The sequence below is a fragment of the Salvelinus alpinus genome, chromosome 20 (assembly GCF_045679555.1).
Source record: "Salvelinus alpinus chromosome 20, SLU_Salpinus.1, whole genome shotgun sequence".
Lineage (NCBI taxonomy): Eukaryota > Metazoa > Chordata > Actinopteri > Salmoniformes > Salmonidae > Salvelinus > Salvelinus alpinus.
Genome location: NC_092105.1, coordinates 33,300,215 through 33,321,462, shown reverse-complemented (window position 1 = coordinate 33,321,462; position 21,248 = coordinate 33,300,215). Strand labels below are relative to the sequence as shown.

The window sequence follows — 21,248 nt, the reverse complement described above, 5'->3', positions numbered from 1 at the left end:
GAAGAAAATATTTACCAAGTAGACTAAAATAAAAAGTAACACAATAAGCTTAACAATAACGAGGCTATATACAGGGGGTACAGGTACAGAGTCAGTGTGCAGGGGTACAGGCTAGTTGAGGTAATCTGTACATGTAGGTGGGGGCGAAGTGCCTATGCATAGGTAACAAACAAACAGCAGTGTAGCAGCAGTGTACAAAAGGGAGGGGGGTCAATTGAAATTGTCCGGTGGTAATTTTATGAATTGTTCAGCAATCTTATGGCTTGGGGGTAGAAGCTGTTGAGTAGCCTTTTGGTCCTAGACTTGGCGCTCCGGTACCGCTTGCCGTGCGGTAGCAGAGAAAACAGTCTAACTTGGGTGACTTGAGTCTCTGACAATTTTATGGGCTTTCCTCTGACACCGCCTATTATATAGGTCCTGGATGGCAGGAAGCTTGGCCCCAGTGATGTACTAGGTTCTCTGACCTCCTCCCTATAGGCCGTCTCATCGTTGTCAGTGATCAGGCCTACAACCGTTGTGTCGTCAGCAAACTTAACGATGGTGTTGGAGTTATGCCTGGCCACGCAGTCGTGGGTGAACAGGGAATACAGGATGGGACAAAGTACACACCCCTGGGGGGCCCCAGTGTTAAGGATCAGCGTGGCAGACGTGTTGTTGCCTACTCTTACCACCTGGGGGTGGCCCATCAGGAAGTCCAGGATCCAGTTGCAAAGGGAAGTGTTTAGTCCCAGAATCCTTAGCTTAGTGATGAGCTTTGTGGGCACTATGGTGTTGAATGCTGAGCTGTAGTCAATGAACAGCATTCTCATATAAGTGTTCCTTTTGTCCAGGTGGGAAGGGCAGTGTGGAGTGCGATTGCGATTGAGTCATCTGTGGATCTGTTAGGGCGGTATGCAAATTGGATTTTTCATAAGCTTCTGGATGAGTCTCCCGCTCCTTGAAAGCTGCAGCTCTAGCCTTTAGCTCGATGCGGATGTTGCCAGTAATCCATGGCTTCTGGTTGGGATATGTACGTACAGTCACTGTGGGGACGACGTCATCGATGCACTTATTGATGAAGCCGATGACTGAGGTGGTGTACTCCTCAATGACATTGGATGAATCCCGGAACATATTATAGTCTGTGCTAGCAAAGCAGTCCTGTAGTGTAGCATCCACGTCATCTGACCACTTCCGTATTGAGCAAGTCACTGGTACTTCCTGCTTTAGTTTTTGCTTGTAAGCAGGAATCAGGAGGATATAATTATGGTCAGATTTGCCAAATGGAGGGAGAGCTTTGTATGCATCTCTGTGTGTGGAGTAAAGGTGGTATAGGATTTTTCCCCCCCTGGTTGCACATGTGACATGCTGGTAAAAATTTGGAGAAACTGATTTAAGTTTGCCTGCATTAAAGTCCCCGGCCACTAGGAGCGCCGCTTCTGGGTGAGCATTTTCTTCTTTGCTTATGGCCTTATAGAGTTGGTTGAGAGCGGTCTTAGTGCCAGCTTCGTTTTGTGGTGGTAAGTAGACGGCTACGAATAATACAGATGAGAACTCTCTTGGTAGATAGTGTGGTCTACAGCTTATCATAAGGTACTCTACCTCAGGCGAGCAATACCTCGAGACTTCTTAAATATTAGACAACGCTCACCAGCTGTTATTGACAAAAAGACACACACCCCCACCCCTTGTCTTACCAGAGGTAGCGTCTCTGTTCTGTCGGTGCATGGAAAATCCCGCTAGCTCTATATTGTCCGCATCTTCATTCAGCCATTTGCGACCCCTTTTCTGGCATCTTTTCTTCACGCAAAAGGCGTGGATCTGGGCTTGTTCCAGTGAAAGCAGGATATCCTGCTCGTCGGACTCGTTCTGATGTCCAGAAGTTATTTTTGGTCATAAGAGACAGTAGCAGCAACATTGTGTACACAATAAGTAAAAAAATAAGTTACACAAACGCAAAAAAAAATACAAAATAGCACAATTGGTTGGGAGAATGTAAAACGTCACCCATGTTCTTCGGCGCCATCTTTTGGCATTAATGCGTTTGAGCCAATCAGTTGTGTTGTGACAAGGTAGGGGTGGTAAACAGAAGATAGCCCTAACTGTGCTGCAGAGGGTAAATTCATTAGAGTTACCAGCCTCAGAAATTGCAGCCCAAATAAATGCTTCACAGAGTTCAAGTAAGACATCTCAACATCAACTGTTCAGAGGAGACTGTGTGAATCAGGCCTTCATGGTCGAATTGCTGCAACGAAACCTCTACTAAAAGACACCAATAATAAGAAAATAATTGCTTGGGCCAATAAGCACGAGCAATGGACATGAGACTGTTGGAAATCTATCCTTTGGTCTGATGAGTCCAAATTTGAGATTTTTGGTGAACAGATGATCTCCGCATGTGTTGTTCCCACCGTGAAGCATGGAGGAGGTGTGATGGTGTGGGGGTGCTTTGCTGATGGCACTGTTGGTGATTTATTTACAATTCAAGGCACACTTAACCAGCATGGCTACCACAGCATTCAAACCACTGGATATCATAAGGTGAATGCACCAATTTGTAAGTCGCTCTGGATAAGAGCGTCTGCTAAATGACTTAAATGTAAAATGTAAATGTAGTGGGACTATCATTTGTTTTTCCACAGTAAAATGACCCAAAACACACCTCCAGGTTGTGTAAGGGCTATTTTACCAAGAAGGAGAGTGATATAGTGCTGTATCAGAAGACCTGGTCTCCACAATCACCTGGCCTCAACCAAATTGAGATGGTTTGGGATGAGCAAGGCAAAGGGTGGCTACTTTGAAGAATTTAAAATATATTTATATTTGTTGAACACTTTTTGTTTACTACACGATTCCATAAGTGTTATTTCATAGTTTTGATGTCTTCACTATTCTCCAATGTAGGTGTGTCCAAACTCTCTTCTCTCTCTCTCTCTCTCTCTCTCTCTCTCTCTCTCTCTCTCTCTCTCTCTCTCTCTCTCTCTCTCTCTCTCACAAAAGTAACATAATACAATATGTAAATATTTAACATTTGTATAACATTTCTAACATTTTGCTATATAATTATTAGGCAATGAATATATCCAGCTATTAGATATAGAACATGTTCTATTAGGTTGAATATTCTGTATGTGTTTATTTACTCAGCTCTGCTCTTATTAAATCATCTCATGTACCAAGAAGAGCTCTGCTGTTTCTGGATAGTCCAGTCCCTGTAGAGTCCCATCTGTCATGTGAAGCCTGCGTATGTACTAGTGCCTGCATAGCGTCCATAGTGTCACTAGTCCCTCCGCCACTAATCCAGGGCTATTCATGCCCAGTTTTCTCTTAATGGATCGCAATCCTATTATTCTTTCTTGGAAAAACTACTGGGACTGAGCCTGAGTGTGCGTCCCAAATGGCACCCTATTCCCTAAATAGTGCATTACTTTTGACTAGACCCCTAGGGCATAGGGTGCCATGTGGGACAGAAGCCGAGGGTTTAGTTAGGACGCGTCCTTGGTGCTCCGGTCTAGTCCCCTGGGTTGTGGAAGGACGAGGCATTGGCTGACAAAATAGCCACCACCACTGGGTTAAATGTCCCCAGTGGACCAGGGAAACAGAAAGATGGGGGTGTTTGTATTTAGGATGTGTCCCATGTCTGATCAGTCAGTGGGCATCCAGGGCACAGGAGCACAAAATGGCCCCCATAGGCCAGGCAGGCGGGCAGGCAGGCAGAGGGATGGGGGATGTTTGTATTTAGGATGATTTTTGCGCTGACTGATTTAGGATGGTTTCCCCGCTGGTTGATTAAGGACGGTGTGACCATAACTGATGAGTGGGCATATACCGGGGCACAGGGGTAAAGGGGAGAGGCTACAGGGCTATTTGTTCCCATTTGTCCCCATGGCAACGGTGTTTTGTCCCCTCTTTAAACCCAGATCTATTCTCACAGCAATCAGTTATTTTCTGTGCATGTCAAATACAGCTTTCTCAGCCCAAGCATCATTTCAGTTGTGTAGAAAGAATTGAGACCACAAAATGTATTTAGGATGACTCCCTCTGAAAACTAAAGTCGAAGCAGAAGTACATTAAACATCAGATTTCGCTGTAGGCTTACACTGTGTGTATGTAGTTTCCAGTGTATTAATGATACTTTACAGCTTTATTTGCTTTAACCCCATAGGTAAAGTGTCATGCTGTGGAGCCAGCATCTTTATTTGTGTTTTACCTTTGGTGATTTTGAATGGTTCACCCCATCCCTCATCTGTCATTTGCTGTTAAATTGTCATCTAAAATATTTAAGAGTGCGAGAGACTTATTCCCATATGAACTTTAACAGCATCTAGCGTGAAGCACGAAATGGCTAAATTCTTTAAATGGAATACATGACCTGTATTTTATGTGGTAACCCCACAGAATGCAGCACAGCAAATATGTTTAGAAAGACTTTAAGTAGTCAAAATCTAACTTAAAAGAAGCATAAACTCCAAAGAAGTCAAAATCCAAAACTTCACACTGGTGTGTGTATTTTGTCTCGTCTGCTCAGCTGTGCTGGAGATATAGATCATTTTAGTGAGAACAATGTATAGCCACTTTGACCTCTCACAGACTTTTGTGGAAGTAATCTCATTTCCTTTGTGTACATTACTAAGTGTTCACCACCAATGTACAGACAGTTCATCTCACACGAGCTTCAGCTTGCATCAGATCCCTTGTGCAAGCCAAGCCAGTCGTCTCCTCCCTCCCTCTCGAATAAAGCAGCCACGCGACTGTTTCCTGTTTGTTGCATAAAGGCAGAACGGTTCGGGTGACAGCGATGTGAAACTGCCAAGGGCCGTACAGCACGCCTATAGCCCTAGTCAATCAAAACAGGCATGACAACACACACACACACACAGTCACAGTCCCCCTATAGCCCTAGTCAATCAAAACAGGCATGACTACACACACACACACACAGTCACAGTCCCCCTATAGCCTAGACAGTCAAAACAGGCATGACTGCACACACACACACAAACACACTGTCACAATTCGACTATAACCTAGTCAGTCAAAACAGGCATCCCTGCATGTTAGGGCTTGTATGGGACAGGAATGAAATTAGGCACGGGACCCTTTGAGATGGTCCGCTCAGTGCTGTGTGTGTATGTGTTTGTGCGTGTGTCCGCGTGTGTATGTCCTTCACTGGGCTGAGGATGGCTCCAGTGATTCACTATTGCAGACACACAGGCAGGCTCAGCTCTCTCTGTGTGGATAAACTAGGCAGGATATCTTTAGGTGGTCAGCTGGCAGAGCACAGGCCCTGCACTGTTAATCAGCTCAGGAGCACCTGAGAACTGCTCACACTGACATGGCTGATTAACTGGCGATATGGTTTAGTTAGACAGAGAGTGAGAGGGAGCAAATGAGAGACACTGAGATTGTAGTGGGTAGAAAGTAGAGGAAGAAAACAGACCTGATTAGTTGAAGAATTTATTTAAATTGTATGTGGAAAATCTATTTCCTGTGTGCTTTATGAAGGCATTGATTACCTTCTTTAGCTATCTAAAGTTCCTGAACCATAAGCATATGAGGATGTGTGTATTCTTAACGAGAGGATGAATAAAAATACATCAGTAGAGAGATAAAGTGGAGTCGCAATTCAACGGCTCAGACACGAGACGTATGTGGCAGGGTCTACAGACAATCACAGACTACAAAGGGAAAACCAGCCACGTCGCGAACACCAACGTCTTGCTTCCGGACAAGCTAAACACCTTCTTTGCCCTCTTTGAGGATAACACAGTGCCACCGACTAAGGACTGTGGGCTCTCCTTCTCCGTGGCCGACGTGAGAAAGACATTTAAGCGTGTTAACCCTCACAAGGCTACGGCCCAGACGGCATCCATAGCCACGTCCTCAGAGCATGCGCAGACCAGCTGGCTGGAGTGTTTACGGACATATTTAATCGCTCCCTATCCGAGTCTGCTGTCCCCACTTGCTTCAAGAGGTCCACTATTGTTCCTGTACCCAAGAAATCAAACTGAACTAAATGACTATCGCCCTGTAGCACTCACTTCTGTCATCATGAAGTGCTTTGAGAGGCTAGTTAAGGATCATGTCACGTCTACCTTACTTGACACCCTAGACCCGCTTCAATTTCATTACCGCCCCAATAGATCCACAGATGATGCAATCACCATCGCGCTGCACATTGCCCTATCCCTCTGGACAAGAGGAATACCTATGTAAGAATGCTGTTCATTGACTATAGCTCAGCATTCAACACCATAGCACCCTCCAAGCTCATCATTAAGCTTGGGGCCCTGGGTCTGAACTCCACCCTGTGCAACTCGGTCCTGGACTTCCTGACGGGCCACCCCCTGGTGCTGAACATCGGAAACAACATCTCCACTTTGCTGATCCTCAACACAGGGGCCCCACAATGGTTCACCCATGACTGTGTGGCCACGCACGCGTCCAACTCAATCGTCAAGCTTGCAGACGACACAACAGCAGTAGGCCTGATTACCAACAATGACGAGACCGCCTACATGGAGGAGGTGAGGGCCCTGGGAGTGTGGTGCCAGGAAAATAACCTCTCACTCAATGTCAACAAAACAAAGGAGCTGATTGTGGACTTCAGGAAACAGCAGAGGGAGCACGCCCCTATCCACATCGACGGGACAGCAGTTGAGAAGGTGGAAAGCTTCAAGTTCCTCAACAGGTGCATCAAAGCTGGGACAGAGAGACTGAAAAACAGCTTCTATCTCAAGGCCATCAGATTGTTAAATAGCCATCACTAGCCACCTTCCACTGGTTATGCAACCCTGCACCTTAGAAGCTGCTTCCCTATATACATAGACTTGGAATCACTGGTCACTTTAATAATGGAACACTAGTCACTTTAATAATGTTTACATAATGTTTACATACTGCTTTACTCTTCTCATATGTATTTACTGTATTCTATTCTACTGCATTTTAGTCAATGCCACTCTGACATTGCTCGATCCGGTATTTATATATTTCTTAATTCCCTTCTTTTACTTTTAGATTTGTGCATATTGTTAGATACTACTGCACTGTTGGAGCTAGGAACACAAGCATTTCGCTACACCCGCAATAACATCTGCTAAATATCTGTATGTGACCAATAATATTTGATTTGATTTATTTAAAAAATAGGGGCCACAATCCAAAAGTACTACAGCCAGGCAGTGCTAGCTGTGCCACCAGAGACTCTGGGTTCGAGCCCAGGCTCTGTCGCAGCTGGCCGCGACCGGGAGGTCCATGGCGCAACACACAATTGGCCTAGCGTCGTCCGGGTTAGGGAGGGTTTGGTAGGTAGGGATATCCTTGTCTCATCACGCACTAGCAACTCCTGTGGCGGGCCGGCCGCAGTGCACGCTGAACAGGTCGCTAGGTGTACGGTGTTTCCTCCGACACATTGGTGCGGCTGGCTTCCGGGTTGGATGCGCGCTGTGTTAAGAAGCAGTGCGGCTTGGTTGGGTTGTGTTTCGGAGGACGCATGGCTCTCGACCTTCGTCTCTCCCGAGCCTGTACGGGAGTTGTAGTGATGAGACAAGATAGTAACTACTAACAATTGGATACCACGAAATTGGGGGTAAAAAAATAATAGATATATTATAAAAAATAAAAATAAAAGAAGTACTACAGCCTGTCTTTAGCTGTGCCCTTCTATGACCGAACTAAAACTCTTCAAAACTCGTTAATGCACTTTACCATTCTCCATTTGCTTTGTTCTTTCTTTGCTCAGAAAGTATTAACTGATCTCCCTCTCCCTCTCCCAGACCTGAGCGACCAGTTGCTAGAGGTGGTGGGTCTGGAGGGGGCCATGGAGATGGGGAAGATCTACTCAGGCCTGAAGAGTGCTGGCCGCAGACTGGCCCAGTGTGCTAACGTCACCATCAGGTCAGGACCCTTTCTGCTACTATCCCCTCTGTCCCTCCATCCATCCCTCCACCCATCTTCCTCCCTTCTTCTCCCCACTTCCATCCCGTTGTGTCTCCATCACCAGAACCAGAGCTGAGTCCCGCAGACAGAAGTGTCTCCTGCTCCCTTCTCTTCCTCACTTCACACTCTTTAAAACAGAAGGTTCTTCTGAGCCTCTGTGTCCAGTAAACAGAACATTGACCTGCTGACTCACTCATTACAGCCACAGAGAGGCTGGCCATCATGGCCTGACAGATTAGCTTTTTCACACGTCTGAGGGCACTCAGGCCACTTTTGGATATGCCAACAACCAATCTGTTTTAGAAAAGTGGAATTAGTTCACATGTTGTTGTTGCTCTAGCAGTTCCCACTCCATTAAACATTTACAGTAAGGCCAGTTAAAGTACAGTTTATAGCAGACTCAGTCAAAGCTTTCCCCTCACCTGTTTCAGCCTACCCTTAATATTTTCCGAAAACAGAATTAAAATAACATTCATCAGTCATTCTCCCATACTGAGTTTCCCTAGCTGGAGAGGCATGCATGAAAGGCTTAAACTATCTTTGTGTGTGTGTGAGTGTGTGTGTGTGTGTGTGTGTGTGTGTGTGGGGGGGGGTGTATGTGAGTTAGTTTAGAGTGGGGGCCTGTCTGGGAAAAGGACTCGTGGGAACAAAGACAGCAGTGTTTGACTCTGGTCCTGGGATGGTATGGACAGTGTGAATGGGAATATCGTGCCTCAGAGGTGCATGTGATCTGACTCTGACCCCCTATCTCTCTACTCACAGGACATCCCGGCTGCTGCCCATGCAGATCGATGGGGAGCCTTGGATGCAGCCCCCATGCACGGTCAGAGACTCACCACACACACTAACACACACTCTACCCCCACGCTACACCTCCACCTGCCTCCCTTCCTGCTCCCTATGCCTTTTCAATTTCCTTCTCTCCTTCTCTCTTCCCTCCATCCCTCTCCATCACACTCCCCACCTTCACTGTGACAGCTGTGTTAATTGAAACAGTGTTTTGTCACAGCGGACCACTGACTGGTTATGTCATTAGAGGAGGAGGAAATGCTCGCTGGAATCCATTCACACATCACGTAGTAACAGCAAAATGCCCTCTGCTATATATAGAACAATTCAGTTTAAATAGTGTTGAGAAAAGAAGTGTGTCACCCTAAACCTCAGCGCCCCATCCTCCTTTATACAGTTGAACCTGCGGGGATGTCAGGCTGAGCTGAGGCACAGTGTTCTGTGTTCTGTTCTTTGTTGGTTATTTGGATTTCAAGGTCAGATAGTTGCTCTGAAAAGTGAATCTTCTATCTGTGGGGTAGCATGAAAAGCTGGCTATTTCTTTAGCAGGAAATGATGGTAAAATAACATTGTGTATCTTATATGTTAAGGATTTAGAAGTAGAAAAGAAGGACCAGACTTCTGGACACTTCCTGGTCAAATGTTCTCTTGTCCCTCCCTCCTACAGATGAAGGCACATTGGTTTCTGAAGCAAACTTCCATTGTCCTACAAGAGTTGTTGAATATCGTTTCATCTTGTCCCTCCTCCCCTTACAGATCAAGATCACACATAAGAACCAGGTTCCCATGCTACTGGGCCCTCCTCAGAAGACCCCCTTCTTGTTCTTCAAGAGACGCAACAGAAGTCGGGACTATGAGTGAGGAGGACACTTCAAACTCCCCCCTCTTCACAAACACATTCACCAACCCCTCGGGACAACTCAATAGGTCCCACAGACCAAGTCATTGCCCCTTGGACCTACAGTACCACTTCAGAATGAACTGACTTCCTCTCAGTGTAATGACCACTTCCTGTGTATCCATGTTCTAGCTTCTAGAACTTCCTGTGAACTCTGAACTCTGACCCTGCCACTGGCACACTAGCTCAGTCAACCCCAGCTCCAAACTCAGCTTCAGCCCCAGCCCCAGCCCCATCAGTAATGCCACACTGCCTTGGCAAAACACAGTGCCAGCAGCATATAGGTTCATCTAGGATACTGCCTTGGTTCTCAAATGGAGGGATAGAGAGATGGAGTGATAAGGAAACACATAAAGAGAGAGAAAGACAAAGAGCGAAGCAGCAGAAGGGGAAATGGGAAGAGAAGAGTAGAAGAAAAGAAAGAGCGCAAAAGAGAGAGAGCAAGGGATGGGATGATTGACATACAGCAGATGAAAGTAGTGTGTGTCTGTGTGTGCGTGTGCATGTGTGTGTGTGTGTGTGTGTGTGTGTGTGTGTGTGTGTGTGTGTGTGTGTGTGTGTGTGTGTGTGTGTGTGTGTGTGTGTGTGTGTGTGTGTGTGTGTGTGTGTGTGTGTGTGTGTGTGTGTGTGTGTGTGTGTGTGTGTGTGTGTGTGTGTGTGTGTGGCAAGCTCTCCTCTCTCTTTGAGGAGCCCGTTGAATAATGGATCAGAGCTTGTAGAGTATTCACTCCAGTGTCTCTCCACGGCACAGAACACTGCACTGCCTGAGAGATGAAACGGAAAGAGATCATCTATTATTGACTGCTTCGTTTACGCTTGACGGTGGCAGCAGGACAAAACACACAGTAACAATGGCCTGGGAAGCATGGGAAACTCAAACTAACATGCAGGGATTTTTTCCCCCCAGCATATTTGCTCACAACAACCATCTTTAGCCTAGTTTTGTAGAATATCAATAGCTGATCTGGTGTCAGGTCAAACAGATGGCAAGGACTGGAGGTTTGTCTGTTTATCTTCATGTGGCTTATTCACATACTGTAGACAGGTCACCCACCATCTTAGTAAGTGTATAAACCCCTCTGAGACTCAGTCACACAGGCCCTCAACTTAGACTGGTTTTATTGTTCTCTTCCAAATGGCAAGGTCATTGGTCCTTCGAGCCAGATCAGTGGAACAGAGCCCAGTGTACAGGGGAGACAAAAGAGGTTGGAGAGAGACGTGGACCTTACTTATATGCATCACTGTAGCGACGTGAGATGAGAGCGGAGTCCCATGTCCCCCTCAGAAGTGCCCAGTAGGATCAGCTATAGGTTGAAGAAAGAAACCCAGTGTAGAGAAGACCAAAGGAGTTTGGGGTGAGGAGTGGACGAGATATATATCACTGTAGAGAATGTGAGATAAGTCTGTTGCCCAATCAGAAGAGCCCAGTAGGACCTCTATAAGAGCAGAGTTCAGTGTAGAGGGAGAGGAGACTGAAGGAGGTTGGGTAGGTCCTTACTGTAATGTTACATGTATCACTGTAGAGATGAGAGAAGTCCCAATCAGAAGTGCACACTAGGAAAGCTTTAGGTTGAATAAGCAGTAGTGCATGCTGCCTAGTAGGATATCTATAGGTTGAATCAACAAGCCTCATCCATACATTGAATCAACAAGCCTCATCCAGCTACATATGTCCCAGAAGACTTTTAGAGATTGAAATGGATTCAGCTAGCTAGTGCTGGTATATAACAGCCTGCCCTGACTGCCCCAGGCCTTAGGGGTCTGATTTACCATAGCGTGGACAGGAACTAAATTTAACCTGCTATTTCGGGAGGATCTATCCTGTGAAACACTATTCCTAATTACAGTGTAAAAACATTAGCTCGCAATGTGAAGTGTCCAAGAGTGCAAAACTAGGAGGCCAGGGATGAGGGCTCGCTGGCTGTAAAATGGTGGGTGTTATTCAAATCATGTTTGTTGCTGGATGGTACCATTGAAGCAACAGGAAGATATGTTATCGATTGAAATGGGCTGAACTGAAAATCACACATAGGAGTCAAACCTAACGGCAAAAGCTGAACAGGCAAGACACCCGTGTGGCAGAATGTGGTATCCATCGACTAAGATATACCACTACCCGTATGAAAATATTACTGTCCCAACAACAGTGGCCAGCTATATATGTGCAGATACAGTATTTGTATATTCTGTGTATTACACATACACATACATTCTTGAAAAAAAAATTACAACATTTTTTTAACTAGGCAAGTCAGTTAAGAACAAATTCTTATTTACAATGACGGCCTAGGAACAGTGGGTTAACTGCCTTGTTCAGGGGCAGAACAACAGATTTAGTTTTTCTGTTTTTAATAATGTATTATTAGTGTAGAGCTTTGAGGCATCCCACTGGGCAAACACTGATTGAATCAATGTTGTTTCCACATCTGTTCCACATTGAACCAACGTGGAATAGACGTTGAACCAACGTAGAATAGACATTGAATTGACATCTGTGCCCAGTGGGATAGTATAGAAGAGTACATACAGATCAGTGTTCTTCAGTGGGTCACTTGAATAACTGTCTGGGGCTGGTTCACAACACATTCCCTTTGGTGTCGAGCACCCTCATACAGTAGGATGTAGGGGTTAGGGTGCAGGGCCCAGGGGGGTGAGGGCAGAGTGAACCTCCATGGTACACTGAGTGTTTGTCCCAAATGGCACCCTATTCCCTTTGGGCCCTGGTCAAAGGTAGTGCACTGGGTAGTGAATATGGTGCCATTAGGACTCACCAGAGCACCACTCACGGGGCGAGGCTTTGATGTCTTCGCCCCGAGTTCCCTTTAAAACCACACTGAGCCGAGACTCTCGTGTCCAGGCCCCACTAAAACAGAGACACATGTCCAATGACCATTGGGTAGAGGTAAAACAGTGGTTTAGTCCCAGGGCACCCTAATCCTAATATAGTGTAAAGCTTTTGACCAAAACCCTATCAAAAGTAGTGCACTATATAGGGAATAGGGTGCCATTTGGGACACAGACTTTATCTCTGTGGACCACAGGGTCTGTCTGACCCTGCAACACCTCTAACCAGTACGTATGGGAAACATTTCAATGACCACATCACCTCTACAATCCTAACATAGCATCATTGGTCGACGGTCATTGGACATATTTTTGTGTGTAGTCCATACGGAGCCTGGATCGAGGCGACTCAGTAAAAAGTGTGCATGTTTACAGTTTACTTTTCATTAATGGGAAAAGGATGATTTTAAATTTAAACAGTTATAATTATGTGTAAATAGATATTTGATTATATATTTTATCTCATCACCGCATGCCTGCTGAAACAAAGGAGACAGAAAGAAATGTCTGTCTGCTTGAGGAGAGACCACGCTGATTGTTGCAACCCCCTCCCTCAAGCTAGGACCTGTCCTGCTGTCGGGTCATATTATCTATTCAACCCCCCCAACCAATCCTTTGCTTAAAAACCCATGACCTTGTGTATTTACTTTGTCTTTCCCTGTTGGTAGCTAGCATAGCATGTTGATACTTCTGTGCTAGAAAATGACAGTGATGGCTTGTCTTGGTCAAATAGAGAGACTTTCCAGGAGAAATGTACACCATTGCCAAGCGGCCATTTTGTGATTCATCATCAGGAGATGGAAGAGAGACGCCGACACGACATCACAACCACAGAACTTAATCCTATCAGACGCTATATCAATCCTCAATGTTTGTGTCATTCACCAGTCACCACTCATCTCCAATTCCGGTCATCAGAAATTATCAATAGCCTTAACTAACAAACAAACAAAAGGAGCGGCTCTCTCGTGCTTTCTCTGCCAGGACACAACAACAGCACAATTGCAATACAAGCCACTGACTTAGAAGGAGTAAAAAAAAAAATAGAAACAAGTCAAATAATGTTGGTGACTATCTCCTCTTACTCTGTGTTACAATAACTCACTGCCATCACCAACTACCCGCCTGGTCTGTACCATCACTGCCTATGGTCTTCTTCCACTTCCAACTACATCCACTTCTAAGAGGATTTGGTTTAGACCAGGTTGTCAACGACGTCTGTAGAATGTTGTCTCTCATCATTTTAAAAAGTAGGAGGGCCGGTGTGAAGACATCCGTTTTCTTGTTGACAGAGTGTCCCTTGGCGGATCCTGGTCAAAAGTAATGTACAGTATATGGAATAGGCTGCCGTTTCACGGTGGACAAGTAAGTTGTCCACCGTGATGCAGCAGGGATTTCTATGTACTGCACCGCATCCACTGTTATAAACATAGCCATAGTGTGTGGCCGTGGCCACTGTCTTTGTTGATGTACATGATGTGATGTGACTTGTTGAAACCACGCTGCCTCTGAGGTAACATAATGTAGGAGGTGTAAAAGAAACGCCTGAAACTAGATCCCCTACATACTGGTTTTGACAAGAAGAAAAGAAAACTGTCAGGGGAGGTTCTCTTCTGCACTGTTCAACCAATCCAGTAAATGTGGAAGAGGAGTTAAGATGGAGTGTCGCCTTGCTAATGTCCAAAAGCGGAAATCGCGTCACAGGTGTTTTAAATTTCCACTGAAAACCGGAACATCCAGTTGTTGGGAACTCGGCAGAGGCTACCTCTGAGGTGACCTAGAGGAGGTAGTTTGAGTGGTGGTTAAAGGGGGTGTTTGTGGTATATCAAATAAACCAATTATGATAATAGTATACACAGTCTATTACAATTAGGATCGTGTAGTTAATTAATCACTAATATCTACATTCTTCCACTGAATTGAGACATCTGGGCACAAAAAAGGCTCCCATATCCACGCAAGCATACCATTTAGAATATGGCCAATACGTTGCTGCATTTTAAGTAGTATTTCAGTTGGGATTATTGGAATGGAGCCAAAGACAGTCTTCGTCACCATCCTCCCCATGTGTAACTATTATCCCCTTGTCTCCACTGTCGCTCCCGCTTCCGACCTTGTTTTATTTCCACCTTCAGAGACTCACATAGGCAGTGAGGTTTATCGTACTGTCACTGTTATTGGTGCAATCCTATTCTTAGGCATGGGCAGATTAACTAACAGTATTGAGTGACACTAGTGGCCAGGACACATTCAGTAGAGCCATGCATACAGTCCATTTCATTCCTGAGTGTGATGTTCTACATGTATGTATAAACCCATAGGCCTGTTGTGTTTACCATAGAAATATAATTAATAGAAAGGGCTTGGAACATTTGACAAAAGCAATTTGACTGCTAAATTCATGGGTACACTCAAAATGGCTGCCAGTCCTCCCATTATTGCATCATTGACTTGAATGGGGAGGCCCGTTCTACTTATTCTAGTTCTGTGGTGTTTACCCCCTCAGGGTCAGTGTGGTATGTAGCTATCCATACGCCTGTAGCACCCAATGAGGATCAAGGGCAGACAGTGACAGTAGCCCCCCCCCCCCCACCCACCCACCCACCCACTCCCTCTCTGTGATTGGACAAAAAGAGGACTGTGAATCAATATTCTCATCTTGTGCCCTAGCTGCGTCTACTGTCTGTCATTCTTCCTCGCCGGTATGTTTGTTAGCTGTATGTTGGCATCCTCCATTTTGATGGACAAAAGATTTATCAAATAAACAGAGGTTGAATATGCTATGCACTCTGTTGGGTTTTGTTTTGGTGATATGGTCCAATGAGATGTTTATTCTATTCTCTACAACATTTCCACGCACACGCACACACACACACGCACACGCACACACACACACCTGGCTCTGTCTTCTACTTAAATGTATTGGATTTAAATGTAATCAGATATTGTAGAGCTGTTATGTTGACGATAAGGACCACTTAGTGTGGCAGGAGAAATGCTAAGGTTTCAACGCAGGGCACTCATCATGACATGATCACAGAGACAAATATTCTGGATCCTTATTGTGAACAGAGGTGCACAAATGAATGTCAAACTGTTAAAACTTGCTTTTGTTTTAGACTGTTGTGAAGCAGAGATACTGCTAAAATGACTATCTATATTGATATATCTATACTGAATCAGTGAAATGCAAACTAAGGAACACACCCATATCACTGTCAAACAGAGTGAAGAGACAATGGGAGCGTTTGACATTGCAGCCAACTTTAAAGGTGAGTCGAGATTGACTGATCTACAAATCACCTTGCATCATAAATAACTACTCAATCTTATTTGTAGATCAGTCAGTCACAATTTACCTGTGATACATCACCGTTTTGATGCTCTCGAACACGGCCAATGACTAATGTGATTGAATGACCAAACTGCAGAAGACCCATATCCCCCACCACACCCATGACACACTGCTCCTTCACCCACCCCTCTAGCCATGCTCCTTCCCCTCTCAAGACCTCGGGCCCATGCTCACACACACACAGGTTGTTCTCGTCCCAGCCCACCATAAAATGCAGCTTTGTTTTTCCTATGACTGAGGTGATTGTTTCCAAATTTGATGATTTTAAAGCAAATAAGCCTAGAACCAAACTTACCAAAATGTTTACTTCCCCTTACAGCCTTCGAAGGAGTTATGAAGCCTAAATGTGTACCTCTTAAGTAACCCCATACTGTGCCCTCACATTCATTTAATATCTAAAATACAGCCATTTGCACTGAGAACCCCAAACTATCTAATGAATACAACATAAAGAATGCTGGGCTATTTGGAGTGCTAAGTGGAGTGCTTTTTCCTCTCGCCTCCTTTTTCAAGGTCTTCTAACTGTGAGGAGTGTACGCATTAACATATGGAGAGCTCTCTCCTCTCGCCGGTGTGTAATTGTTTAATTACTCTTCTCCAGCAGAGACACAGAGACAGGCGTTTGAGCAGAAAGCGAGAGCAAGGAGAGAAGATCTCTCTCTGGTTGAGTCCCAAATGGCACCCTATTCCTTATATATGGGCGCTGTTTAAAAGTAGTACACTATATAGAGAATAGAGTGCCATTTGAAATGCATACTGTACTTATACAACTTGTACGCCCCACAGAGACAGAGGAGCCTTTGGCTGGGAGTCTTCTCTTCGCCACACAAGCTGCGATAATGAGGCAGGAATTATCTCTCTGTGACGCGTCCCAAAGGGCACCCTATTGCCTTTAAGTGCACTGTGGGGCTCTGGGTCATGGGCCCTGGTCAAAGGTAGTTCACTACATCGCAAATAGGGTGCCATTTGGGACGCAGATTTTGTGAAGCTATTAATAGCATGGCAAGACATGTTACATCTTATCTGGCGTCGCGGAGAGCATCATTTGACCTCGACACTGATTTTTCTAGTTTTTTATTATCTTGGAAATAGCACATTGACAGTCAGACATTCCCTTTGGTATAACTGCCATGAAGACATTAAATTATTAAGATTTGAGAGTGATCCAGCAATGATCCAGCTGTGAGGGGACCTAGTTAGCTGAAGTCAGGAATGAGAGATGGGCCTAACAAGGGACCCTGAAGGAAAGACTGAGTCCCAGATTTGATAAGGCTTTAATGAAGGCTATTGCTCAAGAACAGCTTCCATACTTTCAATACTGTATGTTATGAATGTTACTGTACCTATATTTTGTCCCATTGTGGGCTAAAAGAGGTCCTAATAAACAATCAATCAAACACACATCTCCCTGGTATACCAGCAGGAGTTACTGGGACATCACTTTGTGTCTGTGTGTGTGGGAAGAAGAAGAGCTGGATTAGCTCACATAGCATAAGGAGCAGAGATCTGTGTCACACTGACCCAGTCCCTACTGGCACAAATAAAGTTGGGACAGGGAATAATGCTGCTCACTGTAGGCCTCCTCAAGATGGACGCTCTCGGACACAGAGGTCCTTCAGGAGAGGGTTGTACTTGTACACACACAGCAGTCTTTGGCTGCTTTTACACAGTCAACCCGAGCTGATCTGATTGGACAAAAGGCCAATTAGTGAAAAAAAAAGATTAAAATTGGTCTACTTGTGTAAACACAGCCAATGTGGCATGTGTCACTGTGTGTGTCGCATTTATTTAAGGAAAGAATTGGAATACAAATACATTCTGCTCGCTCTCGAACAATGCCCCCGCTAGCTCCCCCGCCCCCACACACACACACACACACACCTCCCACCACATCCGCCCCAACAGAGAGGGACATACAGGCCAATAATTAAAAGACCCTCTACTGTAAGTCAACCTCTACTCCCCAGACCTTAGGGCCAGGCAACAAAGACTCCACTATACATGCAGTATATTTATCTATTCATACTATTCATGTCCATCCTCCAATCTTATAAGTGCTACATCACAGCTATTGGCTTTTAGGGATTCTGTTTAACATACATCACAGCTATTGGCTTTTAGGGATTCTGTTTTACATAACAGCTGTTGGATATTCCCCATATGTTTCTCAATGGCGTTTTTAAAGAGAGGGTTTAGGTTTATATACAGATGATAATGAGAATGAGAATGGTTTACTACTTTTTTTGTGACCAACCTTTTATTCTTTCTTTTTTTTCCTGTGTTGGGTTCAAATCACAGACAGGCAATAATATTCAAAAAGTACTTAGATAAAGAATTTAAAAACAGTAAAAAAAATTCAACATGGATACAGGAAAAAACACCAAACAAACCAAAAATAGATAAGTTAATGAAATAAAAAGTAAATAATTGTCCTGTCCGTCCCATCTCCCCTCTACCTCCCCCTTCTCAGTAGGTGCAACCCATTCCCACTCCACCCCCACCTCTCTCCCCCTCCCCAGCCCCTACCTCCCCCTCCTAAAACAAAACATCATGAATAACTCATCTTATGTTTGTACCTTTGTTTGTGGGACAAAGGCACACATGAATAAAGTCAGCCTGCATACATCGATATTCAATACAAATATTCAAAATACAATTGATAAATTGAAACATGATTACATTACATTAACTCATTAACTCGCTTGTGAACTTTTCGACTGCTCTATTAAATGTATCTCATTTTGTTTCCTTGGCTCTGCTCACACGAGTGAGCTGTGGAGAGCTCTAGTGAAAGGATGTCAAGGAAGTTTGTCTCCATTGAGTTCCTTTATTTACCTGAATTTAAAATCAGAATTCACACTTTCATTTATGCTGAGTTTATGTGAAGGCTTCTATCTGGTCACCAACATTATTTTTTTGCCACAGTCAGTCCGGACAGCCATACTCGTTTCTGGACATCACACAGGGTAGCCTACATGTGGCTCCCTTCTGGATTTATATAAGATTGTAACATACAATCTACAGTAATAAGAGTACCTCTGTAATTTACATTGTAGCCTAGTCATTTGGTAAGGTTGTATAAGATTGATTGAAGATAAATTAATTAATTGAAACCTGGGTGGTTTTGTGGTTGATTATGTTTTCGGTACAGACAAACTGGAGCACAGGCCTGATTTATGTTCGCTAGATTAAGGTTATAGGCTTATTTCAAGTAGCATGCACAATTTAAGCATAAGTTACATTTGAAAAATATGGACTTGCTGACATTTAAAAAACATTGACTTGCTTTTAGGAACAAATATGCAAACTGAGACTGGGGAAAGCCACAATTAAAACTTCCACTTCGCATGTACTGCACATTACTTTTTCCAACTACTGAAAGTTTTGTTCACTTTGCCAGTTGCTGACATCAAAGCTGCCATGAGACAATGGGCCACACGATCAAATGTTTCAATGTTGCAATGTATGTCCTGACATAGAATGCACTGCTCCGCTGCAGTGCGTAATGTGCCATATGGCCTAAATTAAATCGGGCAAGATGCACAGGCCACTTTCCATTTTTCATTTTATAAATGCATGACAGAACATTGTCGTTTAATTTTGTGAAGGCACAAATCGAGCAGGATAGTAGCTGTGCATAAACTGCGCCATGTTCGATCATTTTAATATTACCTGGTTTAAACTATCACAATGATTATCTGTCATTGGCAAAAACATACAAACAAACACTTGGTCGAAGTAAAGCCGCAACCATGGGTTTGTATATTTCTACTGTCCATTGCCAGGTTAATACAAACAGTGTAGTTATTCCCTCCGTAAGGCAATCAAACAGGCAACACGTCAGTAGAGAGACAAAGTGGAGTCACAATTCAATGGCTCAGACACGAGACGTATGTGGCAGGGTCTACAAACAATCACAGACTACAAAAGGAAAACCAGCCACGTCACGGACATCGACGTCTTGCTCCAGACAAGCTAAACACCTTCTTCGCCCGCTTTAAGGATAGCACAGTGCCACTGATGTGGCCCGCTACCAAGGACTGCGGGCTCTCCTCTGTGGCAGACGTGAGTAAGACATTTAAGCGTGTTAACCCTCGCAAGGCTGCCGGCCCAGACGGCATCCCTTGCCGCATCCTCAGAGCATGCGCAGACCAGCTGGCTAGAGTGTTTACGGACATATTGAATCTCTCCCTATCCCAGTCTGCTGTCCCCACTTGCTTCAAGATGTCCACCATTGTTCCTGTAACCAAGAAAGCAAAGGTAACTGAACTAAATTACTATCGCCCGTATCACTCACATCTGTCATCATGAAGTGCTTTGAGGCTGGTTAAGGATCATATCATCTCTACCTTACCTGACACCCTCGACCAACTTCTATTTGCATACTGCCCCAATAGATCCACAGACGATGCAATCGCTATGGCACTACACATTGCTCTATCCCTCTGGACAAGAGGAATAACTATGTAAGAATGCTGTTCATTGACCATAGCTCAGCATTCAACACCATAGTACCCTCCAAGCTCATCATTAAGCTTGCCGTCCTGGGTTTGAATCCCGCCCTGTGCAACTCAGTCCTGGACTTCCTGATGGGCCGCTCCCCAAGTGGTGAAGGTAGGAAACAACACCTCCACTTCGCTGATCCTCAACACAGGGGCCCCACAAGGGTGCGTGCTCAGCCCCCTCCTGTACTCCCTGTTCACCCATGACTGCATGGCCACGCACGCCTCCAACTCAATCATCAAGACGACACAACAGCAGTAGGCCTGATTACCAATAATGATGAGACAGCCTACAGGGAGGAGGTGAGGGCCCTGGGAGTGTGGTGCCAGGAAAATAACCTCTCACTCAATGTCAACAACACAAAGGAGCTGATCGTGGACTTCAGGAAAAAGCAGAGGGAGTACGCCCCTATCCACATCGACAGGACCGCAGTGGAGAAGGTGGAAAGCTTCAAGTTCCTCAGCGTACACATCACTGATAATCTGAAATGGTCCACCCACACAGACAGTGTGGTGAAGAAGACGCAACAGCACCTCTTCACCCTCAGGAGGCTGAAGAAATTTGTCTTGGCCCTAAAACCCTCACAAACTTTTACAGGTGCACAATTGAGAGCATCCTGTCGGGCTGTATCACCGCCTGGTATGGCAACTACACCGCCCGCAACCGCAGGGCTCTCCAGAGGGTGATGCGTTCTGCCCAACGCATCAACGGGGGCAAACTACCTGCCCTCCAGGACACCTACAGCACCCAATGTCACAGGAAGGCCAAAAGCTCATCAAGGATATCAACCGCCCGAGCCACGGCCTGTTCACCCCGCTATCATCCAGAAGGCGAGGTCAGTACAGGTGCATCAAAGCTCGAGAGACTGAAAAACAGCTTCTATCTTAAAGCCATCAGACTGGTAAATAGCCATCACTAGCCGGCTTCGACCCGGTTACG

General features: G+C 45.0%; 1 protein-coding gene across 4 annotated transcripts in view; it reads left to right on the top strand.

The window, feature by feature from the left end:
- The window catches only part of LOC139546693 (diacylglycerol kinase beta), a 153,546-nt gene extending 138,315 nt beyond the window's left edge, over nt 1-15,231 (top strand). For all 4 annotated transcript variants that reach the window (XM_071355383.1, XM_071355384.1, XM_071355385.1 and 1 more), the window contains 3 exons: nt 7,758-7,878; nt 8,683-8,743; nt 9,466-15,231. In XM_071355383.1, coding sequence (XP_071211484.1) covers nt 7,758-7,878; nt 8,683-8,743; nt 9,466-9,570 — 287 coding nt within the window. In that variant the 3' untranslated portion in view covers nt 9,571-15,231. The remainder of the gene's footprint in view (nt 1-7,757; nt 7,879-8,682; nt 8,744-9,465) is intronic.
- The last annotated feature ends 6,017 nt before the right edge of the window (nt 15,232-21,248 follow it).